At 53.3% G+C, this 12,865-nt stretch overlaps 1 protein-coding gene across 1 annotated transcript in view; it reads right to left on the reverse strand.

The window, feature by feature from the left end:
• MAP4K1 (mitogen-activated protein kinase kinase kinase kinase 1) overlaps nt 1-11,765 on the reverse strand; it is a gene marked incomplete at its 3' end in the record, with an annotated part of 16,953 nt that extends 5,188 nt beyond the window's left edge. Inside the window, exons 1-25 of the mRNA XM_015562424.1 lie at nt 11,546-11,765; nt 11,319-11,376; nt 11,112-11,202; nt 10,049-10,113; nt 8,520-8,575; nt 8,391-8,438; nt 8,190-8,232; nt 8,034-8,106; nt 7,461-7,592; nt 6,992-7,054; nt 6,814-6,895; nt 6,240-6,356; nt 5,922-6,000; nt 5,401-5,459; nt 5,119-5,162; nt 4,993-5,037; nt 3,820-3,862; nt 3,235-3,397; nt 3,072-3,154; nt 2,622-2,706; nt 1,656-1,732; nt 1,504-1,564; nt 396-504; nt 255-313; nt 8-63 (exon numbers count right to left, since the gene is read on the reverse strand). Coding sequence (XP_015417910.1) covers nt 8-63; nt 255-313; nt 396-504; nt 1,504-1,564; nt 1,656-1,732; nt 2,622-2,706; nt 3,072-3,154; nt 3,235-3,397; nt 3,820-3,862; nt 4,993-5,037; nt 5,119-5,162; nt 5,401-5,459; nt 5,922-6,000; nt 6,240-6,356; nt 6,814-6,895; nt 6,992-7,054; nt 7,461-7,592; nt 8,034-8,106; nt 8,190-8,232; nt 8,391-8,438; nt 8,520-8,575; nt 10,049-10,113; nt 11,112-11,202; nt 11,319-11,376; nt 11,546-11,644 — 1,890 coding nt within the window. The remainder of the gene's footprint in view (nt 1-7; nt 64-254; nt 314-395; nt 505-1,503; nt 1,565-1,655; nt 1,733-2,621; nt 2,707-3,071; nt 3,155-3,234; nt 3,398-3,819; nt 3,863-4,992; nt 5,038-5,118; nt 5,163-5,400; nt 5,460-5,921; nt 6,001-6,239; nt 6,357-6,813; nt 6,896-6,991; nt 7,055-7,460; nt 7,593-8,033; nt 8,107-8,189; nt 8,233-8,390; nt 8,439-8,519; nt 8,576-10,048; nt 10,114-11,111; nt 11,203-11,318; nt 11,377-11,545) is intronic.
• Between the last annotated feature and the right edge of the window lie 1,100 nt (nt 11,766-12,865).

The raw sequence follows: 12,865 nt of genomic DNA on the forward strand, positions 1-12,865 counted from the left end.
GCAGAACCACAGAGGTCTCCAATGCCCCACACAGGAAGGGGCCCCCGGAGCTGGAGCCCTCCGCTGTGGGGGAGGGTAAGGACATGATAGAGTCCATCTTCTCCCCCCTTTTCCGTTCCCCGAAAGGCCACACATTTTTCCCCAGGCTCTGGACACCCTGCCTTAACTCTGCAAACCCCTAGGGTGTGTGCGGCCCAAACCCCACCCCTGGCCCAGTCCAGCCCCCTCCCTGCCCCTCAGGGGTTTTCTCTCACCCACACAGCACGCTTGGCAGCCTTTGGTGTCCTGGATCTTGGTGGAGACCATGTTCTTCCTGCAGAAGAAGGTACGTGGGAATGGAAGGTAGGCAGGGAGAGGGGATTTTGGGGGTCTGAGGTACCACTGGGGGCTTGTACCTTGCGAGTAGCCGGTGAGGACTAATGTGAGAGATGGGGCTTCCTGCTCTGGTCTCTTTCCTTTCCAGCAGGCCCAGGATGCTATGAGAATACAGGTGGGGGGTCTTTCCTGCAGTGGGTGTACACACAGGAAGCAGGCAGTTACAGGACACTGGACACTCCCACCTTTCCAGGTAGCTTCACTCGCCCCATCACGTTCTCTGAAATTCACAAACCTTGAAGCCTTAAGCACTTTTCACCTGTGTTTTTTTAAAAAATATATTTTTTATTGATTTCAGAGTGGAAGGGAGAAGAGAGAGACACACATCAATGACGAGAGAGAATCATTGATTGGCTGCCTCCTGCACACCCCACACAGGGAATTGAGCCAGAGTATGTACCCTGACCGAGAATTGAACCACGACCTCCTGGTTCATAGGCTGATGCTCAAGCACTGAGCTATGCCAGCAGGGCTCACCTAGCATGTTTTAAACACCCACTATAAGTCAGGCACTGTGCTTGGCACTGGTAACAGTGACAAGTGAAAGAAATACGTTCCTTGCCCTTTGGTGCTTGTAGTCACATAAGAACTATGGACCCTTAACTAGCCAGATGAAGTTATACACATTGCAAAGTTTAAGAAGAAACCTATCTAGAAACTTTTAAGTTTGTCATCACAGATATTAATTAGCTCATGAATCCTATTTGGTTTGGAGATTCCCCACAAATTAGAAATTATTTTACACAAAGTGTTTATAAAACAATGACAGCCCACAAATTAGAAATTCTTTACACAAAGTGTTTATAAAATTAAAACAAATTTTAATCTATAACTTGCTCACTCTATTTTAGTAGTGTGGGCTAAGTTCTAATTCTCCTCTGAACATCAAAGAATGGTAAAGACTAACTTATTGTAGAAATTCCCTCAAAACTGACTTGAGAGGTGGGGACTGGGAGATGGGGAAACAGACTCAGGGAGCAGATGTCTCCTGCCCCAAGTGAGAGTGACTGGGATTGAACCTCAGGCTCCGTGAAGGGGAGTCTAGGCTTTTATCAGCTGTGCCTGTCTACCTCCCAACCTACCGACCCTCAACCCCTTCCCATCACCCCCCACCCCTGATGGCCAGACCTGAGAGAGACATGAGGACATTGTTGATGGAGTACACCCAGGTCGTCCGGCTAGGAAAGAGCTGCAGAGAATGGGGGAGACGCTCCTGTTGTACCTCAGCCATCCCCAGCTCCAGCCCCTGCCCGCAGCCCACCCTGGGAGCTGTCCTTCACCATCTCCAGCGTGGCCTCCTGATCATTCCGGTTCAAGATGAAAATGCCTTCCTCTGCCCCTAGGATCAGGTGCTGATCTTGGAGGAAAGACACAAGGACACTGGGACCTGCCTTATCCTGGGGGACCTCCCAAACCCCCACCTGTCTGATCCCAAACACTGTCTCCCAGCCCTGACCCTCAGCTCTCTAACTCTCACCCCCACATCAATACTCCCGGCCTGTCCCCAAATCTGAACTGAACCCCGATCCCATCCCTCTAACTGGTCTCATTCACACCTTCCTCTGACTTCCCACATTCTGGTGGTTCTCCCATCTCTGCCCCACAAATCCTGACCCTCTGTCCCCTCAGTGCTGACCAAACACTAGACATGCCTCTCCAAACAGCCTTCTAAATCCTGTTCCTCTTTTTTTCCTCCCTAGTTCTGGTCCCTGAAGGCTAATCCTGTCTCAGCTTTGATCCTCAAACTCAGGCCCTCTTAAATATAATATGGCTTTTTTCTGTTCTGTGTGACACTCCCCAAACTCAGTGCTTTTTCTTTAACCTCTCACTGACCTTGTCTCTACATCTTTGATCCCCAAACTCTATCCCTTTCTGCTATAATCTAATCCCCAAAACTCCTAATCCCAAAATGCTGATCTTAGTCTCTTTACCATTAGTCTCCAACTGAGGTTAATGGAGTTAATGGGGTCCAACTGTCCCCCATCTTGTATCCCAAACTTTGACCTTTCTGCTGTATCTAATACTCATGGCCCCCAATCCCTAATATTGCTAGTTTTTGCTCTCAAACTCATCTTCAAGCCAACCATCTTTGATCTCCAAATCCCACTGTAGCTCCAGGCTCTTTCTCTGCCTCAGCTTGGCCACTCGGCACCCTATTAAGACCCTCCCTGGTCCCTGACTTTGTACCTTCCATTACGGTCCCTCCCCATCCCACCATGTTCCCTGTTACCCTCCTGAATGCCCACCCTTGGTGGAGGGGTGTGTCCAGGCGGCTGTGCTGTGGATCCGGAGGGGGCAGCCATTGAACAACTTTACAAGAAGGGCACATCCCTGGGCAGGTCATGGGGAGCAGAGCAGGAGATCCAGCAAAAAGAAGGAGTGGACAGAAAGTGCAATGGTTAAAGCTCTGGAGCAAGAGTGCCAGGGTTCAGATTCTGCCTCTCTGCCTCCCCAAAGGTTTATGACCTTGGCAGGCTACAGAACTCTCTCTACCTCAGTTTCCCCTCTGTGAAATGGGAGACAATATCTACCTCTATCTGTAAAGGTTTACACCATGTAAAGACATGAGGTCAGTATCTGGCACAGAGGAACTGCTCCACAAATGTCACATATCATTATTAGTCTTCCCACCCCCACCCCACCCCGAATCCCCAGGCCCATCTAGAGGTGTGAGTCCTCAGCATAGCTGTCCTCACCTTTCTCTTCATCTTTTCCTTCTTGGGGGGCAACAGTGGGGGCTGGTCAGACTGCTGAGGGGTTGGGTTCCAGAGTGAGGGCTCTGAGACAGGATGGGGAATAATCAGTCCCCAAAGCTCCCCCACCCCTCTACCCACCTCCCACCCTATCCTGCCCTGTTACCTGAATGGGCAGTTAGATGGGGACTCCTGGTGGCTGGGGGAGGTCCAACATGGGGGGTGCGTGGGGGAGGCCCACTGGCACACCGGACCAGCACCCCCGGGCTCAGCTGCCCCTCCTCCCCAGGTCCCCCGGAACCCTCATCCGATGGAGAACGGAACTTGGGCTTTGGAGACAGAGAAGTGGGGCAGGTAGTACATTAGATGATCTCAAAGAGAGAGGGCACCCTGCTATCCCAACCCTGCCTAGGCTACAGCGGAAATGTGGTCATAGCTCTGACCCTTCCCACAACTTCCTACCACCACTCCAACTTTCCCCTCCATCCCCACCCCATCAATACACTCCAGCAACTAAAGGATTAATGCTGGGTAACCAGCTACTGACCAGTGTCCATCAGGCTAAATATTTTGAGGCACACCTGTGGATTCATGAATGCCACTCCCATACCCCAATATGCTCATTGTCCCATCTCCCAGATTTCAAAGGACCTGGTATCCCAGACTACAGCCCTAGAATGCCCAGTATCCCAGCATCTAAGGACTCTAACCTCCTGGCCTCCAGCCCCCCAGCTCTTGACTAAGACCTCACCTTGGGGGGCAGTGGAGGAGGTGTGTCCTCTGAAGGGGTAGGGCTGAAACACAAAGACAGGGTAAGCAGGTAGGAGTGTGGGAAACAAGGATGGAGTGGTTTGGGGCTGCATGTCTGAGGTCAGAAGGGTCAGGGGTGACTCAGTCTGTGATGGAGCTGAGGACTAAAGGACTAATTAATAATCATGATGACAGCCCAGCCTGTGTGGCTCAGTGGTTGAGCACTGACCTATGAACCAGGAGGTCATGGTTTGATTCCAGTCAGGGCACATGCCCGGGTTGTGAGTTCAATCCCCAGTAGGGGATGTGCAGGAGACAGCTGATCAATTATATATATAATAATCATGATGACAATAACAACAGCAACTTTGGAGATCAAGTGCTGACAAGGTGTCAAGTCTAAATCTTCATAGCCACCTACGACACAGATCATCTGAGCTCCTGTGGCTTAGGTTCCCACATGGTTCCTAGTGCCACATATGAGCCCATTACAGACATGATGGGAGCCCTGAGGCTGACACTGGGCCTGTGGGCTGGGGGCTGATGGCTGGGGTTGAGGTTGGGATCTGGGGCCCAGGGTCTAGTCTAACATGGGGAAAATTCCCAGGGGCCAAGGTCCAGTCAGGTTTTGTGAGATGAGGAAAGATGAAGGCCTGTGGTTGAGGGTTGGGGCTGCAGTTGAAATCTGGAGGTTGGAGCAACATCTGGGAGGAGTTGGGGGCTGGGAGGTGGCAGAGGGTCCAGGGCTGAGCCGGATAGATGGGGAAAGAGCCCAGGCTGGAGCAGGACATTCTGGAAGGAACTGGGGTTGAGGGCAGGCGGGGGCTGAAGTTGGGGGTCAGATCAAAAGTCCTATAAAAAGTTGGAAGGAAGGTGGGCTTGGGAGTCAAGGGTCTGAGGTGAAGGAAGTTGAAGGGCTGAGTTTGGGCGGGGCTAGGGAGAGATAGAAACATCAATGAAGGAGAGTGGGGGCCGAGCTAGGAGTCAGGTTGGGGTCATAGGTTGGGAGTGAAGGAAGATGGAGGCTCCACTGAGGGCCCAGTAAGGGGTCAGGGATGAGTGGTGGGAAGAAAGTAGGGGCTGAGGTAGGGGTCAAAGCAGAAACAAGGCAGGGGCTGCAGGAAGGCAGGGGCTGGGTGAGGGCCTGAGGAGCTGAGGGCCCGGCCTCTCTTACATGTCCACGTCATCGTAGTCATCATCAGACTCCGACAGGTGCCTCCTGAGGAGTGACAGGCATAAGCCTCAGGTAGTTCCCACATATATCCTAACCCCCTCCCCTCCCAGCCTTAGGGTCCCTGACCTAGGACTGCTGCTCCTGAAGTCTTCAGGGGGCTGTAAGAGAGCCTGTGGAATAGTAAAGGGTCAGCAGTAGCCTATGTCAGTGGTCGGCAAACTGCCGCTCGCGAGCCACATGCGACTCTTTGGCCCCTTGAGTGTGGCTCTTCCACAAAATACCGACTTCTGTGCATGGGCCACGAAGTTTCAATCGCACTGTACATGCACGCCCGCAGTTTGCCGACCACTGGCCTAGGTGAAGGGGAGGGTGTTTGGGGCCAGACAGATGGGGGAAGGGGCATCTCACAGTGTCAGCTGCAGATCTGGACTCCATTGCTCTGAGCTTCCTGAATTCCATGTGCCGTCCTGGAAGTTGGGGGTGGGAGGTGAGGTAACACACAGTGAGCTGGGGAGATGGATTCAGAAATAGACTAAAATTGTGGAGTTTGGGGTCAGCACCTTAGGATTGGAGCTGTTACTTAAAGGAAAGTATCTTGGTTTGCAGGGGTCTCACTTGGGTTTGGGATTAGGGAGGTAGGGGCTAAGGTAGTGATAGAGTGTTCCGTTTCAGGTTCCACTGAGTATCAGGGGTCTGCCATATTTCTGAGGTCTCTTTGGGAGTCAGGGTGGTAATGGGAAGGCTGAAGGGGTCTGTTTGCAGGTCAGAGCAGTGGGGCCTCTAGAGTCACCTTGTAGGTCAGGTAGTAATGAGGTTCTCTGGGGTCTCTGGGGGTCTGTTTGGAAGTGATGAGTGATATAGGAGTGAAGGGGGTCTCTTGAATCTATTATAGGGTCAAGTGTTCCCAAGTTTGAGGCCTCTCTACTCACGACAACAATCTGCATCTGGAATCCCCAGCGAGCTGGATCGGTGGGTGGATTTGATCCGCCGAGGGATGGCAGGGGGTGGCTGGGCAGAGTGGCAGCTGTGTCAGGCCACGCCCTTCCAGCAGCCCCACCACCCTGTGGGCCCAGCCTGGAGCCCTTGTCCCTCCCATAACCCATGTGCCCCCAGCCCTGTGCCAAGCCCACCATCCTCCCTCCCATTTGTCCTTGCAAGAGCAGCAGCAGGAAGTCACTCCAGGCAGGTGGCCTGGCCTGAGCAAAGGCTGGGAGGTTCCAGGAATTCTGTCTGCCAGGACCCCTCACCTCAGGCTCCTCATCTTCAGTCTCACCAACAGGAGTCCCCTTCCCTGGGTTCCTCAGTTTGTCAAGAAGATCCAGGATCAGGCCTCTATTTAGCCCTGGCTGGGATACCAGTTGATGCTGAGGGAGGAGAGGAAGGTGTCAGCAGGCAGACAGCTGGTGTGAAGGGAGAGGTTGGAACAGGGGCTGGAGAGCCTGCCTAGGGGAACAGAGGAAGAAAGCAGGAAACTCTGGGAACTGGCAGAAGACCGGAGAATGCTGAGGGGTCTGAAGACACTAACATAATTCAAGGATCCTGGTGTGGGGCTGGGGGAATTCCATTCCAGTGTACACCCAGGAATGGGTGTTGAGGCTCCTGGGAATTTTTGAGTTTTAACAACTCAAGGTGTCTTGGGAAAGGGTTTGGTTACAAGTTGGAGGGTCTTAGGGGGCATCATGGGGAATTCTGAAGGACTAGGGACTCTGAGAGGGCCATGGGGCTCTGTGGAACTAAACCAGCAATTTTCTAGAGAGCCATGTGGCCCTGGGGAATTCTGGGGTGAGAGTCTGGGCAGGGTTTGGGGGAGGAGCGGTTTACACTGAGCATCTTGGTGGCGCTGGGTCGTTTCTTGGCGTTCTTGGTAAGGGAGACTTTAACAAAGTTGTGGAAGGCAGCAGACCTTGGAAGAAAGAAGCCAAGTTCTGGGGTGAGGGGACCAGAGACCAACCAGACCATCAACCCCGGCTCTGCCCTCCCTCTCATCACCTCCTCCTACCATTTGCCTTTTTCCTTTAGCCGGGGAGGCTGATAGCCACTCTTGGTCATGAGGAAGAGAACTCTACAAGAATAAGGAGAGTGCGTGGAGTCCAGACTCCCAGTGGCGGCCAGAGGGACCCTCAATAGCACCAAAGTCAGCAGAGAGCAAGTGAGGGGCAGAATGAGAATGAGGCTTAGGTTTGACTATGCACTGGGTTGCCACTTCCAGGGGACACCACATTTCACATTATAGAGCTATGTGAGTCGCAGAGGGAGGCTCAAGATGGGGGTCCCTGAGTTGGGGGTTCCTGGTGTGGAGGACTGAAAAGGCTTTCTGAGTTGAGGGAATCCTTGGGGGTCTCAGACTGGGTTTGCAGGAAATGGGGGCTCTCCTATAGGGGAATCTTGATGTGGGGAAACAGACTGGTGGGGGTGCTTAGAGTCAGGGCTGGGCCCTGGGGGGCGGGGGGGCAGCGACACCTGCTTACCTGAGAGGGTGCACATCAAAGAGCGGTGGCTGTAGCTCTGCTAGTTCTATGGCTGTGATGCCCAGAGACCAGATGTCACACAGCTCATTGTATCCCCCCTTCAGGGCAACGGCAGCCACTTCTGGAGCCATCCTGGGGGCAGAGACCCTCAAGAGCCAAGGGTGACATAAAGGAGGGGGAGGGGAGTGGTGTGGGGAGTGGGGGGAGAAGAGATACAAAAAGAGAGAGGAGAATGGAAAATAGAGAGAACCAGGTGCAGAGAGAATCAAAGATGGAGAGAAAGAGAGAGATAAGAAATCAGACTGAGAGAGACAGAGAGAGATAGGAACAGAGACAGGGCCACACTAAGACAGAAAGAAGACAGACAGGGAGAGATCAGGATAAAAAATCAACACAAACACTAATTAAAGGGAAAACTCAAGATAGAGAGCTGAAGGGAAGATAGAATATTCAACAGAGCAAGGCAGAGGCTGGGAGAAGGAGCCAGAAGAGTCTGAGAGATGGGGATGGGGGGAAGGGGCGGGGACTGCTGCCCCTCACTCTACCCCTAGCTGCCTGCCAGGCACCCCTCACCAGTAAGGTGTCCCAATGAAAGAGAGGCGTCGAGCCAGCGTTGCCCCGATCTGAGCTGAGATACCAAAGTCAGCTGGAGGCAGAGGGAGAGACAGTGACCTAGGGTCCTCTCGGGCCCCTAGCCAGTCCACCTCCTCAACCCCCAGCCACACTTACCCAGTCTGACCTCCCCAGAGTCATTGATGAGGATGTTGGCTCCCTGGGGACAGAGGAGAGATTAGAGGCTGTCAGAGACCACCACCCCTAGCCTCTCCCCCTTGGCCCCACAGCTCAATATCACCCTGAGCCCTCTAAATACCACTCCCATCTCCTGCCGCCCCCCCCCGCCCCAAAGCCACCTTTCTGCCCCTAGACCACCTTAATGTCCCGGTGTATCTTCTTCTGTGAGTGCAGATAGGCCAGTCCCTGGGGAGGGAGGTAAACAAGGAGGCTGTGAGAGCCTGGGGGCTGGAGCAGGGACCTGCCCCCACCCAGGCCTCTCCTCACCTGGAGAACTTCTCGGCAGACGTAGCTGATCTGGAGCTCTGACAGGGAGCCTGTCACTGCAAAGGTCACCCGAGCACAATGTTGTCTGGGAATTAGGAAACCTGGCCCAAGAGCTCCTGGTCCCCGCCCAAACTGTCCGAGAGGGTACCATGTGAGGAGTGGGATACAGGCACGGGATGAGACAAGTGGGAGGGGCGACCAATGGGTGGTCAGCAACAGAGAGAGGCAGCAGGGAACCAGAAGCCAGATGGACAGAGATTCATTCAACAGACATTTACTGTGTGTTTACTGTGCGGTAGGCACTGGGGACACAGCTGTAGACGAAAAAGACAGATCCCTACCCTCACAGAGAGAACATTCCAGTGGGGAAGACCAACAGTAAACCAGATAAGGAGGTAAAATATACAGTACGCAAGATGCTAATAAATAATAAGAAAAAGCAAGAAAGAATGAACAGGAAACGTGTGGGAAGGCTACGACATTTTACTCAGGCTGGTCAAGAAAGGCCACTCTGTGAAGGTAACAGGATGAAGATGTGAGCAGTCCTGCTTGGAGGGGGGACAAAAGCCAGTGCAGACCTGGGAGGCGGGAGGTGCCTGGTAGGTCTAGAGAGCAGCAAAGTAAGTGGAGCCTCAGGGAGACAAGATGAGGCCGTTCAGCATGGGGTGCAGTGGTGTCAGACTGATGGGCCACGATAAGGAGCTTGGGATTTTCAGAGGGAAATGGAGGCTCTGGGAGGGCTCTGAGCAGGGGGTGATGGGACTTTTCAAAATGAGGAAAGGCAGAGAGACAGAGACAGACAGACAGAGAAGCGGGAATAGATCCAAAGTGAGACAGAGAAAGAAAGATGGTCAGAGACCAAAAAGTGAGAAGACAGACATACTGAGAAAGAGAGACACAGGGTGGAGAGGGAACAACAGAGAAAGGCAGACAGAGACCAGGTCTGACAGTCTTGCTGTCTGAGTCATTTCTTCTCTGTGGGCCTCAGTTTCCCCCTCCCCCCCAAGGACTTCTTAATGGAGTCCTTCCTTTTCTAACACTTGAGGTGTTAGGATGGAGGGAGACAGGGAGATGGTGAAAGAGAGAAGTGGGCATCAGAAGTCGAGAGGTGATCACAGGCTACTCCACCCTACCCTCAAATTCTCCAAGAGAAAAATAGACAAATAAATAAGAATAAAATAAAAAAATTCTCCAAGAGAGTGAAAGCAGGATGAGAGAATCACTCGTTCAGTGAAAATGTGGGCACCTCCTATGAGCCAGAAATGCAGAAATACTCAAACATGAATAGACCTTGGTGAGAAAATGCAGGCACAGAGGAAGCTGGGAGAGGGAAGTAGAGGAGATCATTGCATGCAGACAGATTGGGGCTGTCAGGTCCTGGTGGGGAGGGCCCAGGGCCAAGGGCCCGGGGGAAAAAAAAATATGTAAAATAGACCAGAATAAACAGTTACAGGACCCACAAACACAGACAGACAGGAGAGGTGGATTGGAGGGGCAGAGGCTGCCTGGGTCCCTTGCCCTGCTCTCACCTTGGTAGATGTCCTGAAGAGAACCAGCCCCACAGAATTCCATGCAGATCCAGAGCTTTTGCAGCCTACAACAGTTCAACAGCAGTAATAATAATAATAGCAGTGATAAATTATTATTTATTGGACAGCCTCTGGCTCATTGTCTTGTTCTGACATATTTGGGTTTTTTAATCCTCACCAGAGGATATATTCACTGACTTTTACAGAGGGGGAAAAGGATATATATATATATATATATATGTATATATATATATATATATAGAGAGAGAGAGAGAGAGAGAGAGAGAAAGAGGGAAACATTGATCAGTTGTCCCCCCCACACACATGTGCCCTGACCCCTGGCCAGGGACTAAATCGCAACCCAGGCATGTGTCCTGACCAGGAATCACACCCATGACCAGTGCACGGGAGGATGCTCGAACCAATTGAGCCAAACCAGCCAGGGCTCTGATCTTTTAATGTAACAGCAGTCATCTCTAACTTTTCTTGCCCACAGAGTGAAATTATCCCACTTCCATTTTATAGATGGGGAAGTTGAGGCTCAAAGAGGAAATGTATGTTCAGATCAACTGGACTCAAACCCACGTCTTTGGCTCCTGACCTAGGGCACCCTCTGCTGTCCCATGCTAACGTAGAAGATAGGGTAGAGATCTCAGAGGTTGAGGAAGTTAGAGGGGACACAGAGGCCCAGGGTGCCAGGTCTGAGGGACAGAGTCATTATTGGGGCATCTGGGGTATTAATGTGGGGGACAGGTAATTCAGGGGTTCATATTAAAAGAGCAGAGAGTGAAACTGGGGGAACCAAAGCACAGGATGAAAGGTTAGTTTAGGGAACTTAGTTTCAGATTTGGTTACTATGAAGAGGTCGATTTGGGGACCCCTGGTCAGAAATGGGAGTTCTGAATGAAGGTTAGATTAGGGGATGTTCCGGTGAGAAATGCAGAACTTTGGGCTGGGGATTAAGTTAGGGGTAACTCAGTTAAAAGGAGCGCCCAGGATAAGAGGGTCGGGGTACCCTGGTCAGGATGGGGGTCATGGATGGGGGCAGGTCTTAGGTCATCACCAGAGATAACTCCCGTGGTAGGCCACAATGTTGGCGTGCCGGCAAGTTTTCAAGATGAGGATTTCCTTCTGAAGGGTGGAAACATCATCATCTGCAAAGAGGCCAGGAGAGAAAATCCCACTGCAGGGAAGGAGTATGCGGGCGAGCCCGGTGTCCTAGGAAGTTGGGGTGGGGTGTGGGGAAGGATCTCCTGGGACCTCTCCTCACCAGGCTCCATCTTCACCATCTTCAGTGCCACCAGGTCCCCCGTCACCTTGTCTCGAGCCTTGTAAAAGGGAAGTTGACAGTCAGGCTGTCTCCATTCCCCCGAACTCCTCTTCAGCATGCCTGAGCCAGCATCAAAGACTGGGACCCTCTCTCATCCCCTCCCCTTCTTGGGCTTCACCACAAAGGCCACTGGTTGGAGGGTGATGGAGAAGGAAGGGGGTCCTCACCTTGAAGACTTCTCCATAGGTGCCACCACCCAGCCGCTGCAGCAGGTCGTAGTGGTCCCGAGGGTCCCTATTAAATATGTCGGGGCCCACGAGGTCCATTCCTGGGAGCCGGAGCTGGGCCTCCGCCCAGGGGCCAGCAGGGCCTCAGGGCTGGAGTGCTGGCACCTCCCTCCCTCCCCACACACCCTGCACCCGCCTTGCCTCCACCGGCTGTGGCCTCCCCCTTCCCCGCTCTCGTTTCCTGCCCCAGCGCAGGGCTGTGCAGCCAGCTCCACCCCCAGTCCCCTGGGCCCTGAGAGCCTGTTGGGACTGCTTGCTTTGGGACCCACGGGACCCCTCTCCACCTTCAGGGCCCTGGACAGAATGTAAATCAGATGCAAACTATCTTAAGTGTGTCCTGATGGGTACCTCGGCACCCCTGCCCCCATTCTGGGTGGTGGCTAAAAACCACAGTTGAACCTCTGCTGAGTGCTTGAGGGTTTGGCCACAGCCCAGAGATGGCAGGTCTGCACAGGGAGCCGGAGCTGGGCCTGATCATTCAGTGTACATCACTGCTCACCTTGGGCACAGACATGCACTTAGTCGTGGACCCCCTGTGTGGTGTGCAGACCAACCCAACGTGCACATGCCTGGATACGCATGTGCACACATGTGGTGTACCTAGAGCCCAGAGCACATACCTTCACATATATAACACATGCCTGTGCATTCATGCCTGCAGTGTTTAGAATCTGTATCCACATAACCTATGATGACACACATGGAGAGCTCGCTTTCACCCAACATACTGTAGTCTGTGAACTGGGTGCCAATCTGCGGGATTCAGGGGTCCCTCATCCCTGTCCCTCCTGGGCAGACCATCCCAACAGCTTTGCGGGCCCCTCCCCCTAGAATTAGGGTTGAGCATGGGGACCAGTTTCAGGCTTTTGAAACTATGGAGCTCAGGATCCCGCGGGGGGCCCAAGGCCTGGGGGAAAGAGGCCGTCGGAGCTTGGATCACGGCTCAAATGGAAGGCTACTACGTGCATCCCAACAGTTTTGTAAGTTCAATACGGCGAACAACGCGACCTGCGCGCACCCCGTCGGAGGTCCGCCTCCTTCCTAGCCAGCTCGCGCGCACGGCCTGAGGACTAAAGCGCGACGCCCACGAACTGCTTAGCCCCGCCCCTCGCCCCGAGACGGCGCCAGCGCGTTGGCTCCGCTAAGCTTTTAGTCTCGCTGATGGTCCAGTTCGGGTGGGGAAGGTGCGCACGCGCCGACGGAGCCCGCTGGGAAGAAGTCACGTGGCAGCCGGAAAGCGCGGCAGCCACCGCGAGAACC

Source organism: Myotis davidii, unplaced genomic scaffold (genome assembly GCF_000327345.1).
Source record: "Myotis davidii unplaced genomic scaffold, ASM32734v1 scaffold1618, whole genome shotgun sequence".
NCBI classification, from domain to species: domain Eukaryota; kingdom Metazoa; phylum Chordata; class Mammalia; order Chiroptera; family Vespertilionidae; genus Myotis; species Myotis davidii.